At 42.7% G+C, this 23344-nt stretch overlaps 1 protein-coding gene across 2 annotated transcripts in view; it reads right to left on the reverse strand.

Annotated features, from left to right (window-relative positions):
• Nucleotides 1-1443: 1443 nt before the first annotated feature.
• LOC146186801 (uncharacterized) overlaps nucleotides 1444-23344 on the reverse strand; it is a 65154-nt gene continuing 43253 nt past the window's right edge. The window contains exons 6-12 of one of the 2 annotated variants that reach the window (XM_084607423.1): nucleotides 21751-21862; nucleotides 20490-20605; nucleotides 17962-18105; nucleotides 14467-14592; nucleotides 13500-13779; nucleotides 11810-12031; nucleotides 1444-9770 (exon numbers count right to left, since the gene is read on the reverse strand). In XM_084607423.1, coding sequence (XP_084463549.1) covers nucleotides 9467-9770; nucleotides 11810-12031; nucleotides 13500-13779; nucleotides 14467-14592; nucleotides 17962-18105; nucleotides 20490-20605; nucleotides 21751-21862 — 1304 coding nt within the window. In that variant the 3' untranslated portion in view covers nucleotides 1444-9466. Of the gene's footprint in view, nucleotides 9771-11809; nucleotides 12032-13499; nucleotides 13780-14466; nucleotides 14593-17931; nucleotides 18106-20489; nucleotides 20606-21750; nucleotides 21863-23344 lie in introns of both variants that reach the window. The other variant, XM_084607422.1, reaches the window with a different exon arrangement.

The following is a 23344-nucleotide window of genomic DNA, read 5'->3' on the forward strand; positions in this document are numbered from 1 at the left end:
GAAGAAACTGAACTATGCGAGTCTTTCCACAGGCACCATATAGGCCCAACAAAGCCGCATACCACAACACTGAGGATCAAGACGAGGGCTGCGTCAGGGACAGCCAGTAGCAACCCACATTTTCTAGCTACAGCACGCTTTTACTATTTAGCACACAAAGATCCGGGAGCTTAGCCAACATTTCTAGCCAATGTACTAAAAAAAAAGTTCATTATCAAAGTTTCTGCGCTGCCTCCAATAAATTTTCCTTAAAGTGCAATGTGAAGAATTATGGTTAATGAATTTGTGTACAGCTTCCAATACAATCCAGTCAGCCTCTGAGATGAGGCCAATGTCACACCTATTGTATTTTTCGGTGTATAACATGTTTTCTTTTTTTACGAAATGTTTGCTAGTTCTATACAACGGTGTGTCTTATGTGCTTTTTTTTTTTTTTTGCACAATGTTCATAGGCGAACTTTATCGTGAAACGGTAACGGTAGCGATGCCTGCAATTGCAATATATACAGTTATTATAGTGTTCTAGAAATGTACAGCAGTCTCACTGGCAGGATGCCAAAAGGTGGCAACGTCCATGCTCCTCGCCCTTTCCACGCTGCCAAGACAAGCCAGATCGAGCCGACTCTTCTTTCCAGTTATGATTTACAAAATTGTTTGGTGGCCATTGCATGTATTTTTCTCCTTGCTGCATGAGCTTTGCTGTGTGTGCCTGAGTGCCCACGCGCAAAGATGATTAGCGCCGTGATTATAAACTCAAAGAGGACGCCTGATTGCTGTCGCAAGAAATCGGCGACTGCGTACCGAGATGAAGTCTTTCAAGGCTTTGAATAATAATAAAGTGTTTCTGCTCTCACTGAGCGAGAGTTTTTTTCGTACATAAGTGTTGTGTGTTTTTTTCCAATCATTTGCACACACACGTAACAAATTTTCTTTCAGGCACATAGCACGCAACGTTTGAGTAAGCATAAATAGTCGAGTCCTATTGTCCTAACATGAATAAATTGAGGTGCGTCTTATATGCCAATTTTTTTGTTGAAAGCCTCTAAATATGAAGGGTACGTTTTATACAAAGGTGCGTCTTATAAACCGGAAAATATGGTACACTTTCCTAAAGCCATAATATGTGTGCAGTCAGCATTTAGTCTAGAGCGCGTGCCTAAACTGGACGCACAAACTTGCTTCTGCCTTGCAACACCAAGTTTAAAGAATTCTGCAATTAGCATGTACAATGACGCTCAAAATACACGACACTGGCATTCGGCAACAGAATGGGATAATGCTAAGAATGCAAAAGAAGTCCTGGCTTTGTAGTTAATCCAGTAGCAGATAAATGAAGCTCAAAAAATTTTAAAAGCATTGCCTTTGTTCAGGAGGTTCATGTATGTCAATACAAGATTTGCCCACTGTGCTAGGATGCGAGAAAGCAGACAGGGGCCACGTGCGTGCGGGGAATATATTAACATCTTTATTTCTCTGTTTCCTTTTCTACGGGAGCACTTGTGGTACAGGAGGAGGAGAAGGCAAAACGAAAAGAATTGTGACACATAGCATTGCACGAGCTAAGCTCGCACAACAAAGTCCAGCTGGGACCAGCAACTGTTACAAAAATAAACTCAAGTATAGTTGCTTCGCTTTGTTCGTATAAAGCGCATGCAAGAACAGACCACTGTTGAAACAACCAAGGCGCACTGGCTCTGGCATGCGCCAGTACGGCTTATGGCCACTTTAATGACAACAGAGAACTGTATATATAGATATATGACTGTATTTATCCATTTAAAACAGGCAGCTGAGCATTAAAAATGGCAATCAAGCCATTCACCAAATTTATTTTCTCCACTGACGCTTTTCCAGCACTGCATATTAAGGCAGCCGAATATTCAGTCCTAAGCAAGTGCAGCACAACAGGGGCTGCAAGACATTGCTGTCTTATTTCCATTTTTCTACCGGCTAGCACAAGTTTTTCAGAACACCTTGATAAAGCGAGTGAATTTGATAAAAAATGGCAAACAAAAAACGATGCGCATAGAATTAAAAATACTCGCCAAAATGCAAGTCCTTCCGCCAAAATTTAGCAGAATGGGTCTATCGTTGACTCCATAGAAAAGAGACTTCTGATCTTAAAGACAAGTTTCTGCCCCTAACAAATCACCTGCACTACAGAAACTATACTGATGACTCCTTCGGACTCACTTCAACAAAACAGCTCAGAAGAGACACGGACGAAGAAATGAACATGATACGAGCTCCGGCTTTCAATCTTGAATGTTGAAACCCTGAAAAGGTTGAAAGTCATCGCTCGAGTCATTGTGTTCTCTTTTTGTCTGCACATTTTTTTTTCAGCTGTTTCATCAAAAGATAAACTAGCAAGAAGTCCAGATGTCCGTTTCATTATTGGCTTTAGACAGTCTGCACAGGTAGCCGGTACAAATAGCCGGTATACTCAGCAGAGGGCTGTATACATACAATCCTATCGGTGCCAAACATTTTCACAATACCTTCATCATGAAACAAATTACACTGCATATTGATACTGTAACCCGAGAACTCTGCAGTAAACCTTGCTAAAAGAAATAGATGCCACTCTGTGCATGCAAAAATAAAATCAGGTTGTGGTTCAAGACGATGCCTAAGCTGCCTTTTTCTTGACAACCGGGTCTAATCTTTTCACCACCTTTCTAAGCACATGTTACTGAGCAGAGAGCCCTCTTGCTTGTCATAGTGCTTTAGCCAGAAGGCACTACAAGAGTCATGCCTGAATATGGATGCTTTTATTTTTAAAAAACTTGATCACTTTGTAAACTAAAGCCAGTCTCCTTAAAAATAAAATGCTAAACACAACTTTCCACCTATTATAAATGAATATTATCATTATTGAAATCAAGATTTTTCAAACACCTGGTAACTGCTCGAACTATAAGCTTTCCAAGTAGCACCTTAGGTAAATATGTTACATAACATCAGCCAATTAAGGTTCGATCATGAGACCAACTTGTACAAATGGTTTGCAGGCCAAGCAGCAAGCTGCTTGCACTCAACCCAAACTCTAGCTTTCACTTTGGCACGTCGAAAGATTCATATTTACATATTGCAAATGTGCAAACAAGCCTTGACAGACCAACGTTAGGTCACAGAAACGCATTACTCCGATCTCGCAGAGTGGAAAAAGAAACAAAAGAGCAGAAAAAAAAAAAAGCCCAAGTCCTTCACTGACCTGCATTTTGCTTGCTGGGTGCAGATCAGTGCACAATCACCTATTCGACAGGCTATTTTTACATTACAGGAAAGCAACATATGCTTCGTGAAACACTCTCACATTTTGTCCATAAAACATGGCGGAGTTCCCTGCGGCAGTAGCCTATACATATTTTGCTGTCACCTTGCTAGCTGCCTGCACCTTTGGTTATATATTTCTCACAATGCCTTCCGTACTTACGTAAAGTTGCACAGCAAATATGCAAAATAAGCAAAATGGCAGAACTGAGTACACACCTATGCCAGCAGTCCACCTCCAAGAGCCTCCTCCCAGCACGAGTGAGTTGTGTGTATATTGAGCACGCCACAAAGGGCACAGGAACACATATGCTTACCGGGGCAATGCATTCACACCCCAATCAATGCCAGGGCACACTAGACGCGTTTAGGGACGAACGTATGTGGCGTCTTATTTCTCACAACCTGGGGAGTAGAGCAAAAATATTTGTTCTGCCTCTGCGGCAAGCGTGGAGTACAGAATCCAGGCCAAAGAAAAATTTGGTGAAAAGGGTGAGAACCAGACATTTACGGTGTGTGGGCCATCCACATTTTCCATACAGCTTCAACCTATTCTGTCCACTGTTGATGGGTGTTCTGCTCCCCATGACATCTATATGACCCTGGCTATAACTTGGGTGCAAATGCAGTGCTACTTGACTAACTGATTCAGCCCTAGTTCCAGTATCCACACCAAAGCTGCCTCCTCTGTATTGGAAAGAAAAATGACCTCCGAGTAGCATAATTTAGCGACCACACAAAAGCAAACCGATACTGAAAGCAGAAACCTAGTGGCTTTCGTGCTTTCAAATCGGGAACTGTTGTCCACAAGCCGAAAGATGGGGTAGTTAGCACTACTGAAGGATACTCAAAGAGATGCCATCAACACAAGCATAGTCACTCCTGCCTTTAAGTTTAGAGTGTGTATGCGTGCTGCAAACATCAACAGCACACTGTTATAGCTAGCACGTGCCATGAGTTCAGGAAATATCTCCTCTGCTTCAGGGACCAAAACTACTGGTGCTTCTGAAGAATTAAACTTTTCTGGAATACCTTTGGTTTGCATATGGTGCTACGCCCTGAATGTTGGGCAAGAGTGAATAACTGCCAATGAAAAGCGGTGGCCACGCAGAGAAAAAGTTTCACTAAGTCTTGCATACAAGCTGAAGATCTACGAGAATGCCATGCTGCCTGCCCAGGTTGTGCCATAACTACACAGTGCCTGTCACTCCACAACTACAACAACAACAACCGGTCACCACTTTGTTCTCTGCTCTTAACTTGCACAGCAGGCTCAACTATATGACTAAACTACCATAACCGGCATCACAACAGCCACTCATAAGCGTACCTGTGGCTTAAACTTTTAGTTGTAGTATAGTACTTGCTTTGCTACTGAAACCCGGTAAGATCAGGCAAGAGCCAAGTATATCAATTTCAATTTTCTCACACCTTACGAAATAGAATGGCCCATGACAGATAAGACGCAGTGCACATCAATGCAGCGACCAACTATCTTGCTGTCAGAATTGCTTCAGCACCACATTTTCAGTCTCAGGCAGGTCTCCTCTGGCACAAAATGCAGGAGCTATGCCCTAAGCTACTGCGCGAACAGCACGTGGTCAGCTGAAGAAAGGAATACGAGCTCATTCGCTAGCTCCACAAAACAGGCAACGTTTATATCCTTAATATCGCATGCTTAATCACTGACAGCCTTGTACAGCTGAGCACAACTGTCACACTGTATGATACAACTCAGCCACCCAGTCTGTTGGCCAGTAAGAGATGAAGAGAATCAAGCCACCTATTCTGTCCTGTGGCCTTTACACAGCACTTCTCTGGTGGTAGTGCTGTTTACAATGCAGCAAAAGGGCAGAATAAGACAAATTCGAGATTGCAAAAACTATGCATCACCTTCCTTCGTCTATGATTGGCAGCGGCTTCTTTGCTGCCATAATTACAAAATGAAGAAAAAAAGTTTTCCATGCCAGACTCATCGCCAAATCAACTGCCAAGTCAAAGAACTTTGTTATTTTTTATTTTGAGCATTTTCGCTCGCTTTTCTTTGAAGGCAAAGTTTTGGTGACACAAGTAAATTTTTGCGATCCTTTCAAGTTGCTTTAAGGGAAGTCTACTGCATACGCCACTGCTTCTGGTGGCATTCTGCCCACTTAAAAATTTACCGGAGCATTCAGGAGTTGGTGGATAAGCCGTAGCATACAGTAGATGCCAGTCCAGTCACCAATCAGTCTAAAAGGAAATCCACAGAATATAAAAAGAAAGTGGTAAGAAAAGCAAAAAGCAAAAAAAAAAAACAAACAAACAAATCTGAGCATTCTCGACACAACGACCAGACAATGAGTTCAGCCCAACACACGTAAGACTGCAGGAGAACCACACAAATGCCGACAGCAGTCAGTTGGCTCTCACTCTCCAATGTGCCACTTGTCCCTGTGACCCCTTGCGGTGTTTGCTTGACCCACACAGGTCATTATTTGGCTTGAAGCTTCGTAAACAGAGATCCACACACAAGAGCAGGCAGCACGTTTGACAAACAGCAGCACCTGTCCACTTGGTGCCTGACTGCTCAGAACAGGTCCCACAGAGAATAAATAGCACAGCCCAACAAAACACTGCGCTTTTTTGAGTCAAAGAGGAAGAAGGGATAAAGCTGTCTCAAAGACAATTCTCAGAGCTGGTTTTGTTTCGCAAAGAAAAGTCTATTCTGGTGCATGCTTCATAAGGCTGCAACAGTACAACACTGCAACCGCTTTGTGACAAATGAGCCGGTGTTACGACTACCTGTGAGCATAGTTTGTGAAACAATGCATAGAGACGGCAAAATATGCCTGCTGTGCAATTATCCTGCACATCACAGTTTAATACACCTCATTTGGAAAGTCTACTTCTTCATTTTTAGGCTTAAATGCACACCAGACAAGTATACACAGTTGATAATGTCAAAGCACTGCAATGTAGTAAAAAGAAACTCCCCAAATGACATATGCAGTGAAATACTGCAAGGATTGACAAGAAAAATGGCAACACAACAGTGCCAAGGAAACACATTGTTCCTTTATCATGACCTTTTCGAAGATATAGGTTTTGGAAATCTTCTTTCTTTCCCAACATTGGACCTGGGCTACAGGTAAATGCTCCTGGTTCCAGTGTAGTTACAAAATCAACGACCTAGGGAGTCTCATAGGGAAAAGCCAAGCATATTTTTGGAATGTTTGACCACCCACAAGAGCACTGCCGACCTATGTGAACCTCAGAGCATGTACTGCTTCGGTAAGATCAATGTCACATACGCACCATTTAGATCTCAAGAGACGGTGGATCCACGAGTAGTAAAAATATGAGGTAAGTAGGGGTTGTCTGCAGCTGCAATATCGGGATATCTCGAGTCTTCACTTATATAGGTGGTAACCATATTAAACATGCATTTCAGCTAGATCTGATCATTAACTCTCATTTTTTGTTTACTGTTCGTTCCTCACAGACCACCTTGTTATATTTGACCATGGACTGATTGCTGTTGCAGCAAATATCAAGCCACCACTGACATCTGCCTAATTAACGGTGCAGCAAGGGTTCTTGAATCTGACAAGTTAAGAACGCTTTCACACATGTAGACATTCAGCTCGGAAACAGCTAAGGATTTTTGAGGCATTTGCAGTTGCTTGTTATCAACAGCGGAAGTGTTTAAGTGCGTTGGTTCAACAGCGTAATCATTGTGCACTGACGCTGCAGCGCACTGACGCTGCAGCATACTTTGATGTCATGAGAAAACACTGGGAGAGCATTTCCCTCTGCCCTTCCTAACAGCTTAAGGGCATTACAATCTCTATACAAAGTGGGAAATCTATAATGTGCTCAGGTACAAGGCATGCATAGACTGTAAAATCAAAAGACAAATTTCCAATGTTGGATCAAATTTGCTTACTGTGTGTTAGGTACCAGCAATACTTATGCTGGTATGTGGTTTTTATCTAAGGCCTACCATGTATCCTTGCACAGTCATCGTGTCATGAATTCTTTTCCCCGTGGTCTTCTCAACTATATATAAACTGCGTTAACTGCCAATGCACTGTGAAACAAAAATTTGGGGCATCTCCAGCAATCATCTTCCTTTGGGAAAATGTTTACATGCTCAAGAACTGCACCAGAGATATGATTTACTTATCGTTACTCAGCTCAGCAGGCAATGCAAGTGAGAGTGCAATTTTTATCTCATTTTGCATTAACAAGTTATATGCTATTACTATCCTATATTTTTATTTAAATTATTTGAAGCAATCAGTGCATTTTCATGAATTGTGAGGCTTTAACTACTACTCGCTAGATTATAGGAGATAAGATCGGTTGTTAACTGTGCAATATTGTTTAAGTCCGATTGTTTACTATACCTAGTGCTGCATATTTCCGTGGCAAGTCATTTTCATGGGCACTGAAGGAACAGTAAAGATGAGGCAGATGGGCGTGAGTTTCAAGATTTAATGAAACATGGTGCTCCAAGCACATATGGTATGCACATTTATCGGCGTGTATGGTGCTAGGTGAGAGTCACTAAACTAAATATTTTTGAACAGATATCAAAGTTATTTGAGTTTATGAAACAGAATTTACCGAAGGTGAAGTGCTCACTAATTGTTTTTCATCCATCTACGACCGTGCACGCACGAAACATCTCAGCAGCACGAGTGCATCTTAATTGCATGCCAAAAAGCCTAGTGTCATAGCGGTTATCTGGTAGAATGCCAAAATAAAATGTTGTGAATTCAGCTAATGAGGCAATGTATAAGCGAGTGATCCCCAGATGATGCACAGGCGGCTGGCGCAAAGATCGCATTGCGTGAGAATGCCACTGTATGCACACACGAAAGGAAAATGCAGATACATGGCTCCAATGAAAAATGAAACAATAACAAAAGAACATTGAATTCATGCGCTGAAGTAACTGACCCATCGGTGAAGTTGGCCCCTAGTGAAACATGGCTCCCCACTGCAGCTGGCTATTTAGCGCTGTTTTGTAGGAGGCACCTGGCATGTACTGTGTTCTGCAACTTTATCGGGCACCGTTCTGAAAAATTCTGCCGCCTCAACCAGAGGCTTATTTACAGTGAAACTGAGCACAAAACTTGCTTATTGTTGACCTTTTTGATGCGTGTTAAGTTGGGTTATAGTGCTTACTTGGTATGGTTGCAAATTATGAAAAACCAGATTTCTCTACGTAAAGTTTGAGGCGGCGAAAGACATCAGCACCGACTTTTGGGCGAAGATAGCTGCTGGCGCGATCTGTCTTCGACCGGAACGGCACGTTCAAAGCTAGCCAGGCGCATTGCTCACCTCAGTGGTTGTAGCGCTTTCCTCCGGCGAAGATAGATGACGCCAGCAGGTATCCTCAAGGAACAGTCGGTGTTGACGTCTTTCGCCGCCTCAAATTCTATGTAGAGAGATGTGGTTTTTCATTATGTGCAGCCAAACCAAGTATGCACCATTGCCCAACTTAACACGCATCAAAAGGGTCAATAACAAGCAAGTTTTGTGCGCGGTTTCACCGTAAATAAGCCTTCGGTTGAGGCGGCAAAATTTCAAAACGGTGCCCGATAAAGTTGCAGAACACTGTATGTGCATTAGTTTCGCCCAGATGGCCGCATCATCATCAATGTTCACAACTCTAGTCAAGAGGGTACCTTTTCTGCTGCAGACCGCAGTGGAAGAAATCGGCATGAGCTGGGAAAAATAAGAAGCTGCAATGCAAATGTCGGTTATCCTTGCAATGATAGATGAGGTGCAGAAATTTTTCTCCCGGGCGCACTTTAAAAAATAACCACTAGGTGGATTTCTGTAATGTCCCTATAGACGGTGCACGGGGCTTATTCAAAAAGACATTTTTCTTCTAAAGTATTAAGATAATCAGTAAACAATAGTCCAAATGCACCAGATCTGCTATGAAGTCTCATGGTAGTACAAGCTTACAGTGTATTATTTTAACATTCCTTGAAACACGCACAGTGCAATGAATTGTAGGACTTCTGTGTTTCTCACATTGCTCAACACCACTTCAGCCACTCAGTCACACCACTGGTGGTGTGCAGAAATGCAAAACGAATATGGATTACACATTAGCTGACATGTCACAAAGCAGTTGCAGTGCATAAACCAGGCCAAAGTGGCCGATGATGAAGGCTAAGCCTCAAGAATACACCACTCAGTCATCCTCCGCGGGGTCCAGGGCACAGACAACGGCCTTCATGAAGGCAGCGGCGGCGAGCGCTGCATATGGCTGCCACTCACGACCCTTGCTGCCATCCTTGTAGTCGGCGATGCCACGGATGAAGGCATAGTGGTCCTTGCGGTTGCCATATATGGACTCAACAACCGTGTCGAACCCGGTGTCGAACGCCCGCACCCCGTACTCCTCGGCCAACGCGTGCCGCCGACTGTCGTCCCTCACCATGCTACCCAACCCAGAGGCCACACTGCCAAAGTGCACGACAGGGCGCCCGGGAAGCCTGCAACAGGAACGCACCTCAATTAGAAGGCACCAGGACAAGGTGCGCAGCCAGCTGCGATGCACAGCATAGGCTTAGTACTATGGGATGAAAGGGCACTCTTCAACACAGCACAGGCATAGCACCCCAAAATGAGAGAGCACTCTCCAATATGCTAGCACTATCTGGACCAAGTGTCATTTAGGCTTTTACATAGTTTCAGTTCTGGCAGGCTTGATCTAATAAGCAATACAAGATGTTTCTCCCCACAGGTATCCTTTTTCTTGCCTGACTGTATACTACGTGGTGCATGCACTGTGCCAGGATGTTCCACATCTGCTGCTATGGCCGTGCAGTGCTATGCTAGCTAGTGCAGTAAAATACCTCGTTAAAACCAGTGTTCAATCAGGGTCATAAGCAGCTAGGCATCTCACGAAAACTGCTTAGTAATTTTACTGCAAAATATGCGAATCCAATGGTCATCAGTTATCACTCAGTACTAACTAAAGGAAAAGTTCAGGAAGGTAGAACCATGGAACAGTTTTAGTGCGTAGCACTACTAGCCGCAATCACGGATTTCGCCGATGTCTGTCCGAAGCCACTCACTCTCTCTCTTCGTGAACTTGAAGTAGAGAAAGAGAAGGTGATGACGCGCATGTCAGACGGCTCAGCATTGAGGAGTTGGAGCAGCCACACAACTGCAGCACAAGCCGCTCTGTCTCTCTATCTGTCCATCCACCTCTGCTTGAACTTGGCGCCCGCATCACGCGACTTAACACTGAGGGGGCGGAGCGGCCACATAGATGCACCCAGTAAGGGAGTAAGACAGTGAGAGAGGGGCGTGTCAGTTGCGGACGTGGCGGCCGTCACTGGGCAGTGTTGCACAAGCGTGTGTGCTCCGGAGTGAGCAGTCTTGTATCGGTCGCGCGTCCTCAACTTCGGCATCTGTCCTCTCGCATCAGTCACTCCTCAGCCTTTATGGACAGCAGACGCGCACGCGCGGTGCTCCCTGGACCTCGGCTCCGAGCCGTTCGCCGCGTTGTGAAGCAGCTTGTGCTTACCTTCGCGCCTAAGCAGTGCTACGCACCTACTTCGCATTTGATTGACTATGCAAATTGGTCGTAAATTTTTTATTAATGTAGTCGGAACAACGAAACCTTTAGGGAGCATGTATATTTGTGTGCAGATTCTAGCACAGTAATATAATTTCATGCAAAACCCTTATGACATATGTTATGTAACTTTTTTATGATGACCTTCCGAGATTTTCTGCTTCAGAGAGCTTGCTAAAATGCATGCCATTGGGTTCTCCTAATATCAAGGCATGCAATAAGGTTAAATTATCATCCCCCTGCGACAAAGCTGAGTCACAGGACACTGAAGCAATCACTTCAAAATGAAATACAAACTTTTCTTCCTTTTGCAAACTGGCAACATCAGAACCCTTTAACTCAACTTCTACGATACGCAGAATGACATGTTTACCCTCAACGCATTCCTTGATCTCAACAGTAACCAATGGCATGCATTTTACAATGTTCTCTGCAGATAGGTTTCTTGAAAGGTCGTAAAAAAATACTGACATGGCAATATATTACAAAGTGTCAAAAGAACTGTTTCAAATGAATTTAAATGACATATTTCAAATTGGTACATGCTGCCCTTTTTTCTTAAAAGAAAAACAAACATAGGCAGAGCTTCTCTTAGATTAGCGACTGCAAAAACATGGTGTGTCAAACTCATTATGAAATTTGAAATAGTCTTTTGCTAAGCCTGGAAAGGTGCAATGTGAAATGCATGGTTGTCTGAGTTTACTACCGCCAAAAAAAGCACACTAGATATGCCATTGCACAAGCTACTCCATCTAAATTTCAAGAAGCAAAGGATGCCTTATATTCAGGAAAGCGTGGCACTGAAGTAGATGATTCAGGGTAGAACGAGAGGAAGAAGATGGCAGTACAAAAGAGAGCTGAATACTAGGGAGAGCCTCACATCTCACTCCAGTGCTTTTTCGCACTGAAGTAGAGTAAGATGGTAAGACATGTGCAGCGTGCACTGACCGGCAATCGGGTGCCCCTTGTGGGGGAGCAGGGTGAGCCACCTCGATGAGGTCCTTGGCTCCAATGGACATGTAGAGCCGGTCCGAGGAGTCTGGAGGTCGTGCAAAGTCCGACTCCTGGTCAGCAAGGGCCCGCAGCCCATCCTCTATGTAGTGCTCCCAGGGCCGCAGCTCAGGGTCTGCCGCACCCTGCTGCCACATCTGCTCGGCTAGCTCCTGCAACCTGCACGGTATGGCGTAGAATACAAGTTCTTAGCTAGAGATCCAGATGTTGCTGCAAACATGTTCTTATAATGAATTTTTGACATGAAGATCATCACCATCATCATTAGCCGGACTATACCCACTGTAGGGCGAAGGCCTCTCCCATATTACTTCAATTAACCCAGTCCTGTCCTGTCTTCGAACTACATGCCCTGCCCATGTCCGTTTCTTTTTCTTGGTTTCCACTAAAATGTAATTAAGTTATTTCTCTGACCCACTCAGCACACTTCCTATCTCCTACCGTTATGCCTACCAGTTTCCAATCCATGGCCCTCGGCATCTGCTTCAACTTAAATAGTACCCTTTTCGTTAGCCTCCAGTATTCGACATGAAGATAGCAATCAACAAATCATTCCATCTCATTCGCCTCACTTCACTCAGAGTTTCTCAAAACTTAGGCAAATTTTTCAACAGTTGTTTCAGAACATTGGACTTTGGACTGCGTTTCCATCTATCCCAAAAAAGTACAGTGACGTGAAGCAACATTGTTTTGTCATCTATGGCTCATTGGTGCTTCTACAAAGCAATAAACTTTCTGGATTGGGATGGCCAGCAGGCCTGCTTGTAAAACATGTGGCTGCTATGTGAGTTCCCTGCTATTGAGACTGGAAGACATATGCTGCTTTGTGCCCTGAACTGCCTCAATCCTCAGCCTCTAGCAAGGGACACTATCCTTGGACTATGGTCACAGCAGTCAACTGCACTCAAGGCCTACAAGCCACTCTTTGGCTGCCTGAGAACAAATGGCTTGTGCGAAAAATTGAGTGTGCTCCTTGTCCCTTTTCCATTCAATCACACCCCTCAGCTCCCACTGCAGGGTACCCAGCTAGAACACCTTTATGGTTAATGTCACTGCCTTCCATCTTCCTCTTTATCTCTCTAAAAAACTGCCTGTAAGGAAATAAGGCACAGTATTTCATCCTTAATGGGTGGCAGCAGGACTTGGCGGTAAGTGTTAACACCCCATTTTTGGCATTTTGGCAAGCTTCGTAGTTGGCAAAAAAACATTTTCAGAAATAATGTGCCTTTTCTCGTGGCAATTAAGCTTCAAGAAATATTTGATAGCTTCTATACGATCCTGAAACGCAGCATTCATTTCAGTTAAGTTTATTAAAGAAGTGAAAATGAAAAGCGCATTATTAATATAATTTATTCTGTACAGTTTTTGGCAGCATTGCACTGCAGCTACAAATCCACAGTTGTATCCGTACTTTTAGACTTCACATTAGCCAACCCAAATATGAAACGTCCACAAAGCAACAGCTAAGCAGATTCTACTCACGAGATCTGTGCAAGTATCACAACTCATATGAGTACTAGGAGCAGTGTTTCTCCTCCTTGCACCCTGATTAAGACTGACAATATAAAAGTGTCGTTTTAAGTTGAGTTAAAAGAATGTACAGAGACTGTGCATGTCTTATCTATACCTGAGCTCTGGAGGGCACCAGGTCTTAACAGAATAGGCGAGCTCTGTCGGTGAGGGTTCACGGCTGCCTGGGGGCTGGTCAGGCGACCGGTGCTGCTGCTCGGCAAACAGGTACACATGCTGGCTAGTTGCACCATTAGTGCTGCCAGCCTTGGCTGGCGCTGGCCGGGGTGCTGACACCACCACATCACCCAAGCGCACGTGCTGGGTGTGGTCGGTGTAATGAGGCACCCCTCCGCCGACACCCACCAGGAATATGTAGTCCACCTTTTGGAAAGTGCCTGTGAAGTGTGCACACCTTCTTGTAAAGGTTGCTCAGAGCGCGCGAAAAGTTGCACAGCCGATTAGAGTCGGCACTTTCATGCTACATAGGCACGGCTTGCAAGCTGAGCTACCTACTTGAGCCATAACTCTGTTTTCTGGAATTCATGCAGTGCACCCCAAATTTTGATGCACTGAAAATGAAAGTGAAAGGGGAAGCAGCCTTCTATGCAAAAGCACTGCTATCAAGCAAGTGTAAAATTCTATGGGAATTACTGCAAAAATGTAGAGGTTTGCTCAGAAAAGAAAAATGGGGGCGGAAAAAAAAATGCACAGCAGATGGAAGCTCAGGTAAGCACTATGGTCTCTCAGCCATTTAGAAAATCTTACATGCGCTTCCATGCAGTGGTAACTGCCTTTTTATGCCTAGTTTGCTAGTTTGTAAGAGAAGGATTTGTCAACATCTAGAACCATAAGCATAGAAACCACAGAGTGCCATAAGCAGAAGTCTAGAGTGAAGCGATGCTCTCACTATAGCAGCCTCTTGTGAATTTAAATTTAAACTCACTTAAGTTGAACTACTGGTTAATGTGAGGTGACAAGTTGATTCCATCAACAAGTGCCAAAGATGAACATCCACAATGGGAGCAGTGCTAGAGAAATGCAATGAACGGAAGCACCGCCCCTAGGAATGCTGCCGTTCTTACCCAGCAGGCGAGTGGTAGTGTTGCCAGCGGCTATGATGGCTGCACGGGAGTGTCCCACTGCTGGGAGCTTTGTTGAAACTACCCGGTGGCCACCAATGTTGCCCAGGGTGTACACATTGGACTCGCCTGCAGAAAAAACATGTGAAGAGGCACAATATAATAGTCAGTACCACTACTAGGCTTGCCAAGTGCGCTCATGCAGCCTTCCATCATTGGTGCAATGCTTTCTACCACTAGACAAGCAGTTAGAAAAAAGCTATGCTTAAGAAAGCTCCACTGCTCACACATTTATAGAAGCAAATGACAAATTCATTGAAAAAAGGTTTGTGAAAGCCAATTTGATATGAAATGCATCCACACACTTATACTGACTATTATAATATGCCTTATGGACAGATATTTCTTACTGAGACTCATCCAGAGCAAGAAATTTGTTGCTCTAAAGCTAACCTGGATGATACACCATAAAATAAAATCTATCGTGGCTTGAATACTGCAGGATTATAAAAAATGGAGAAAAGGACAAAATGGCAACATCTACAAACTCAACATATGACACGAATATGAAAAAAATATAATGATGGTATCTTCCTATCAGTTGTGTGGCATCAACAGGAAAATAAACGCTGTCCTTAATTTATGCCACTTAACAATACTGCGTGCCCTGGATCTAAACAGAAATAATGAGCATGACAAAGCAATTCATGTGTTCAGTAAACTTAACAAGCCATTGACGCATGCACATACATAGGTGCAGCTTCCTAGTTGGGATAGACCTTTGTGTTGGCAACCTCTCAACTCCACTTCCGTTGAGTTTGGTGCCAAAAACAAATATTCATTAGCGCAATCACTGTAAGTGAGTTCCTTTAAGAAGATATTCAAATGCACCACTCATGCCCTCGTAATCTTGGAGCACGAAAGCTGTACCATGCACCATACTACATGTTCAATGTTACACATGCCATTTTATGGCTGAACACGGTGCAGAAAGCATGTTAAGGAGGAGGGAAGTAAGTACTATACAGATCTGACATGGCCAGATCTCTGCTGCGTCATATGCACATGTCGTGCGTCACGCATGGCACCTGGCAGAGGAAAAGATGTGTAGGTATGAAATGTGCCTTGGGACTTCAGCAGTTCTTCAAATAATGTGGCATCCAAATACATATCTTTGCAATGCTGTGATCTGACATGGCCAGATATCAACAAGCCATGATCTGCAAGCGCATTTCCTGTGGCAGGCATTACGACACATGGTGCGCCCACTTTGTGAAGGTGGTAACGGCTACGCGGTGGAAGGAATGAAATTACAGGAAACAAAACATAAGAAAAAAAAATGTTATCATGTGATTCAGAACTTGTATAGCACAGCTAACAAGCAGCGCACCTTTTGAGTGCTTGGAATCACAAGGAAAGCACATAACAGAAAAATAACACACAGAAATCCCTCTGTAGAAGAGGCATTAAAGAGAGCCTATAGAACAAGAAATGAAGTTCACAAAGGTAGACAACTGTAATGCCTGGTGGAAAGTGCATGACATCAACAAGGACAAAGAGTGAGGCAACAATGGTGCTGTTGTTGTCCCGTCTTTTCATTATTCTTGATGTCACACACTGTACAGCAGGCATTATGAAACACTTAGTACTTGCTGAGTCACTTGAAAAAAGGCTGATTTTCAATTGAAATAATGAACCTTTTTTTTTTCTTTTTTTTTTCATGGCCTCACTATTTAGCTTACTTTAGGCATGGTGCAATAAATGCTCCCATTGCAATTACCCTCCCATTGCAAGGTAACTTTTTTTATTGCTCTCATGCAGCAGATATTTTGATGCAGCAAAGCACCTCACAAAAGTTTTCAGGGATGCTTTTAATGCAATGGAAAAATACTCATGACCCTTCAAGTTCACATTGAAGGAAGCCCTTGAAATGTGCATTTTGTATAAAGTCTGAGGCAGGGAGAAAGAAAATGAACGAGGAGAGATCTAGATAACAATGGCTGCCCACTTATGTGCAGAGAGTAATGACTGGATTAGAAATTTAGCAAAGAATGGCAACCGGGTGTGATTTGGTATAATTTAAGCCTCTGTTAGCGGTTCATGATCTCGTTACAAGAGACACTCGGTTATAAGAGACATTTGAAAATGGTTTGGTTGATTTTCCTATGTCTGCCATGTGTAACAACATTGCATACAAGAGACATGGTTACAAGAGACACTCGGTTACTAAGGGCAACTTTATCAGGTCCCTGGAGTAAATTCTTCACTATTTAGAAGAGACACAACCCAGGTGTGCTCATGCAATGGAGCTGAAGCGTACCAACTCGTACATAATGCATTTCAGATTCCCGTTAGCTAAATTCTGTTCCATATCAGCATCCTTTTTGTTTATGTCAGGAACTGAGGAGTGCTTCCCCATAAAACGAGCCCACTGTTTCAGCCACTGGCATCACATTACTGTCACCTATGAAGCAAATCAAAATGCAATAATGACATCCAGCATTTTTAACTCCTCGCTGTTCAAATTTGATCACAAGATGAAAGCTTACAATCCTGTCTTTCTCTTTGTGAACAATGCTTCTTGCAGCACCAAAAGCACCAAGTTCTCATGCTCAAAGCCACCAAAGTTATTTTTCCCACTCCGCACCCTACCTTCAACCAACAGACAAAGGCATTATGCACTCTGTCAAGTTGCTGCACAAAACAAGGTTGGTAGAACGCCTGTTGCCCGACAGGCAGTAAGACTGTACAAGAATAATTGATGCGAAGTTTACTGTTCAGGTGATTTTCAGGTGTCTGTAATGGCCTGAGAAATGAAGCTGTGTAAAACTGTTTCATACAAACAGGCTTTAAATGTGGTGACATGATGAAAGAGGGCGCATATATGGATACTGTGGAAAGCTTCCTTGAAGATGAAGCTTGGGCAAGCATCTAAGAGACTGCTGAGGTACCAGAATCTTTTGAGAAATTCGTATCTGCAGATGTGGATCTTGTGTGCTCCCAAAGAGCTTACAGACTGTGCAATTCTCGCACAAGTAAATGGCACATGTTCCACAGAGGATAACTACGAGGACATTTCAGAGGAAAAGTGTCAGCATCTCAGGGTGACGAGCATGTAAGAATACTTCAAAAGTATTACAGCAACAGGAAGGCTTGCAAAGTGAAGTGCTTTACCTCCAGAATTTGGGAAGGAATACACTCTGCACTCACAAATATACACACTAATATGAATAACTTCTTTAAGCTTTCCTGAACAATTTCCTGTTAATACAGGTGAATACATTTATATGCTGAGGTGCAGTAAACTGATCAACACAGTGCTTTTAGAATTTTTGGTTACAAGAGACCTTGCTTACAAGAGACATCTTTTTTGGGTCCCTTGAGTGTCTCTTGTAACGAGGTTTTACTAGCAGTAAATATTATCTCGTGCAGAACTGCAGATACTAAAAAGAAAAAAGCCAACAGTACCATGCACGTGTGAAACAGGATGCTTCCCACCTTCGGTCTTGTAGCGCACGAATGTGTTCTTGTTCTCGATCATGACATCAACAGCGAGCTTCTCACAGTACTGGGCTGTGATGATGGCAATGGTTGGCTGCTGGGAGCCGTGCACCGTGGGCATCTGGCGGACCATCTTCACCTCTGCGTGGAAGTACAAGGCGCATGGTGCAAACATTTCACGCTTGCAGTAAGGCTACTCGCTTTTTTTTTACTTCTTATGCACTGTCAGGGGTGAAATGCTAGTCACCAGCACGTGCTGTGGTGATCCATGCATGTTAGTGAGATGTGTGCCAATAGACGTACACCTTACTTAACTAACCCAGATTAGGAATCATGACTCCAACTTTTACTTTGGCAAGTGTAGTCTCAAGTCATTGGTTGCTAACAATGGCCACTGCTCGTGCACCCTGCAGGCTTTTCTCTAGAACAGTACCTCATCCAATCTCACCCATAAGCTGCAGGATGAAAGAGTGGCATTAAAGCCACGCACTTGAAAATTTTTGTGCCATATTTTTTTCAGTCTATGCTCTGTGCTATTGAATAAGAAGTTTTATACTGATCGATACAAATGGAACAATCTGCATGCTCATAGCCAGCAATTTGTCTAAATATAGTTCTTTCACCGAAAGTAAAAGCTGCGTTTAAGGTACACCACGTGATGGACGCATTAAGGTCAAATGAGGCGTACAAAAACTACAGTATTTATCACTGCTTTGTTCATTTTAATTTCTATGAATGCTTATGCAGGCCTGCCCTCAAGTTAAAATCATAAAAAAGGAAAAAGCAATGAATATCTCTCAATTTCCTTCATTAGTCATGTGACCAAAAGCACGTGTATGACGTTGCAGCCATCACTCAGTTGCTGAAACCGAAACCGTAACTGCATGAGAAAAAATTCAATTATACATCATTTCACAGGTGTAAGTGAATTCCATGTGGTGATTCATGTACATCATCATGCTGCACCCTATTAGAAAAAAACACGTACAAAAAGTTTTCGTGTCTCTACTCCTTTAAATCTGCTTGTATAAAACTTTTGCAACTCAGCTGCTCTCTTCAACTACACATCATTAAATAAACTTCACTAATTAACACTATCCAGGGTGCAGCTTGCATTGTTTAGCAACACAAGCCACACTGCATATCATGTGGAAAGGGAACTGCAAGATACAATCCTGAAAAACAAATTCTAATAAAGACCGATGCTGAGTAGGCTGACTGAAGAAGCAACAGTCCAGACTGACCTCTCCAGCTGCCATTATTCATTCATTCACTTCTCTGTTCTGTCCTGTAACAAGTGTTGTCCTAAGGTGGAGATATGAATATGTCCGAAATTGTTGAACTCTTCACATATAAGATTACATGAATACATGAATCTCCGTGAGGAAGCTGTCTAAACCTAGCTAATGATTTATAATTTGATTTTTCCGCTTGTACTGTTTTTTTCCTGGTTTTAAACACTGAGGAATTGCTGTGGTACCACGAAATATTTGAGGAGAAGCAGGAGGAGGAAAAAAATCAGGGGATGCTTCAGTAACCTTATAGAAGGATGATGTGGTAAAACTGTCTTACAGACATTACACACATTGCTAAGCAATGGCCCCAATTGACAATACTAATTAGTATAGGCCAAGTATGTAATGTGTAGTTGCTCACCCACTGTAAGGTATGGGGCAGTCTCATAATGCCTAATAGTATGTTTAGCTTGCAGCTGAAAGGACAGGGGTTCAATTGCCGCTCAACCTCACCGCTTGAATTCCTTCCACCCCTTACTCCAGCCTGACCCAACAGTGGCAGTAACCCAGTTAAGCTATCATATACCTGTTACCTGCTGTCATATAACTCAGCTATCACATGCCTGTACTTACATGCCTCATGTTACCTGAACACTATATCAACTTATCTGTGATGTCAATAAAAAATTTTCTATGTTGATAGTGAAATAAAAAAAGCCACATAAGACAAAAAATCAAGCTAATAAAATTATTTTCCATTCTTAGCTGACTTTCAATCTCTGTTCACTGATGTCTTTTGCACTATTCCAAAGAAAAAGCACACAACTGCAATTTCGTGCCCATACTACTTCAAGAAACAAGTGTATTCAGAAGACACCAATTAAGTATGGCAGGACCATTAGCACAAACATTGACATTTTCTGCCTACAGTGGGTCACACTGTTGTAGTGCTGGAATGACGGAGTAAGTGTTGGCACACAGCTAACCTTCAGTGCCTTTTTACAGACGTGAGTTGCATACCGGTGTCTGTAATAGTTTCCCATAAACAATGCCTGTGGGCTGGGGTGCAGGCCCAACAAACCCGACTGAAGAAATAAACTAATCAGCATAGTCATGACAAGGTAAAAATTAAATGACAGTATAAGGTCACTTAAAGTGCTTCTGTAAGAAAAGCCTGGAAGCCATAGAAGACATTATCAACTGATGTCACAGCTATGCAGAGCTGCAGGGCAATAAATGCTTGCTTAAAGTGTGCGAAAAATTGTCTCATCTACAGGGGAGGTAACTTGCCAGTGTCATTCTGGACCACACGGGTGAAGCTTCCAGACTCCATCTCCTTGATGAGGTTCTTGGACAGAAGCTCGCGCAGGTGCAGGTGGACCTCCTCGGGAGCATGGCGGCTGTTCCTGTGTAGTCGAAAAAGGTACAACCAAATAATGCTCGTCGTCAAACGATCCACCGGGTCTTCAAGGCAGAGCAGTAGCAATGTGATGGTTGAATTGAACTGAACTGATTTTTATTTTACCAGTACAACTGGAGGGAGGGTCATGTGAAAGTAATGTCAACTTGACAAGATTTCTACAACCTGAAACATATAGAGCTCAACTAATAGGAATCATGCAATTAGGTAAGAGCTCCTTTATAGCTAGTTGCATCAGTGCGGTCATGTACCTGGCAGCCTGCATTACTTGGTACATGCAGAGGCAAAGTAAATGCCCTACTTAACAGAAAGCATGAAGCACAGTCATTATTGAGTTGAATCCTTCGATGTGCATAAATTAAGGGAACTGTGTAAAAATCTTGTTCAGCCAAGTTGACCACAGAGGCATACTGTCATTATACCACACTGACATTGCAAGTCTTTGCATTAGTCAAAGAAAACCAAACAAAGTTGACGGGGAGCCTCAGTCTGCTAGCCAACATTTCGACAAATGAACTTGTCGAAAAGCTGTCTAGTAGACTGAGGCTCCTACTAAACCTTTGTTCGGTTTCCTTTGACTCTGCGTACCCATTTCTACGCCTTGTTCTACCCTATAGTCCTTGATAAGTATATACAGTGTAGCGCACAGTGATGGCCAAGCATAGCTCAGCTTCTTTGCAAAGCTAAGGCAGCTATTTCATGTGATCATGGTGTGGAGCCTTATATCACAGAAACCTTCAGAACAATAGCTTGATATTACTTCATGGATAGATCCTCCTAACCTGTCAAAAACAACCTGGTGGTGTCAAGCTTACTTTACCCTTACAAGGTGACAAATTAGTGCCCGAGAAAAAAATAAGCTACCATACCTGGTTCATGGCCATTTTATCTTAAAAAAAAAAAAAAAAAAAAAAAAAACTAAATAGAAGTACTTCTTTTGTCAGATGAGTATGATGAGAAGTCAGATGACTAAGAGATGCAAATGGGAGGATATGGACAAACCAAATCTCCAAAGAGGGTGGCAGCATTGCTAGCCTAATGGTGCAGGCAGCTAGACACAATGAAAGTAAACAGTCACACGAAGAGAGAGTGGCTGCATTCTTTTCCAGCTAGGCATAAGTGTTTACTCACTTTGACAGCTCAGCGAGAGACACAGGGTTGGGGTAGGCCGACTCAATGATCTCCAAGACCTTCTCTTGAGTGAGTTCAGTCTTGGCTTCAAGTGTGCTATCATCCAGTGACACTGAAAGTACACATGCCTGGCTTTACAACTGGGCACAAAGATGCCAAATAGCCATGCACCACTGCATTACTGAATATGCATGCAAAAATACGATCAATAAAAGAAAGACCATCTGCAAGGTTTCAAAGGAAAAGACAGAATTTACAAATTGAGCAACTCGCTTCCCTCTCCATACAGGATGCCCCCACTAAGATGAATAAAGATCTTTAAAAAAAAAAAAGAGAACCTAAGTGTTCTTTGAACTGAAACCAAGCAACTGCTCTTTAAGAATTATCTACAGTAACAGCCTGTATACCTCCGTTTCTTTCTGACTGATCCCATAAACTAGTGCTTTCACATTAAAATAACTTGGCCCATCTTAGCTAGGTGTAGACATCCTGTATGACTGGGGCAATGTGTGCAACATATGCACAAACCTGAACCTTGAAACAGTTGATGTAGACAGGCGTATAACATCTGTGACCCACAATACTATCATCACGTTTAGTGTGGAAAAATTATTATAACATACGAAGCATTACTCCGCTATTTGATTGTAGGCCTTTGTATCCTTCATATATCTGGTGGAATAAAAAATTCTTAAACAGCGCAGTTATATCCAAATGCAAAACATGAATAATGCTGTTAGACTGATGCAAAGGTTAGAAAATTAAGCAAGTAACACAGCATATCAGCATTTCTTTTCAAATCAGGCAACATCACGGTTATAATACAACTATGCTTGATCACAGCGTAAAACCATCAAAGGCGCGTTCTGTTACCATCAATCAGGATTAGTTCAAGCAAACATAGCACTGTTATGAACACAACTGTACAAAGCAGTCTGAATACAAAACTTAGAATCTGAAAAACAATCTAAGCACTGCTAAGTAAAGTAAATCAACTTCAGCGTATTTACTTTACATCCCAGGGAAACTATAAAATAGTACTATCTGAAGTAGTTTTGGCATGTGCCCAACACTGGGCCGTTACACATGTTATGATGGATTCAACCAAGACCTTGCACCACTGTCATAAACTTGCAGAACTTCACGCACAGCTGCAAGCTAGCTCCACCTCACAACATAGAGTGCGGTGCAGTGAAACAATGTACCATACTGTGCAATGAGCCTGACCCTTTTTCCTACCCTCACACCACCTTTCCCATATTCACTGACTTCGGGTCCTTCGTAAAAAAATAAATTAATGCATTTGTTTGCTCAATAATTCTTGAAAATTTATGAACAAATTTGGAGCATTTTCTTTCAAGGGTGAAGAACCTGATTAAATAGCTATTTAAGATGAGCACATAACACATGCTCATATTTAAAACAAATGGTTAATGTGCCTTTGATCACAAAGTTATAACTGCTAAGTGCAATTGTATGAACACCATGTAAGCCGACTGGCACCAGTGTGAATTCTCAAGCAGATTCTTTACTCTAACAGCAAACAACAGCATTTATAATGGGGAGACGGTAAATTTCTCATTTTATTTTGATG

The sequence above is a fragment of the Amblyomma maculatum genome, chromosome 6, assembly GCF_055883805.1.
Source record: "Amblyomma maculatum isolate TAMU_Amacu chromosome 6, ASM5588380v1, whole genome shotgun sequence".
In the NCBI taxonomy this organism is placed as follows: domain Eukaryota; kingdom Metazoa; phylum Arthropoda; class Arachnida; order Ixodida; family Ixodidae; genus Amblyomma; species Amblyomma maculatum.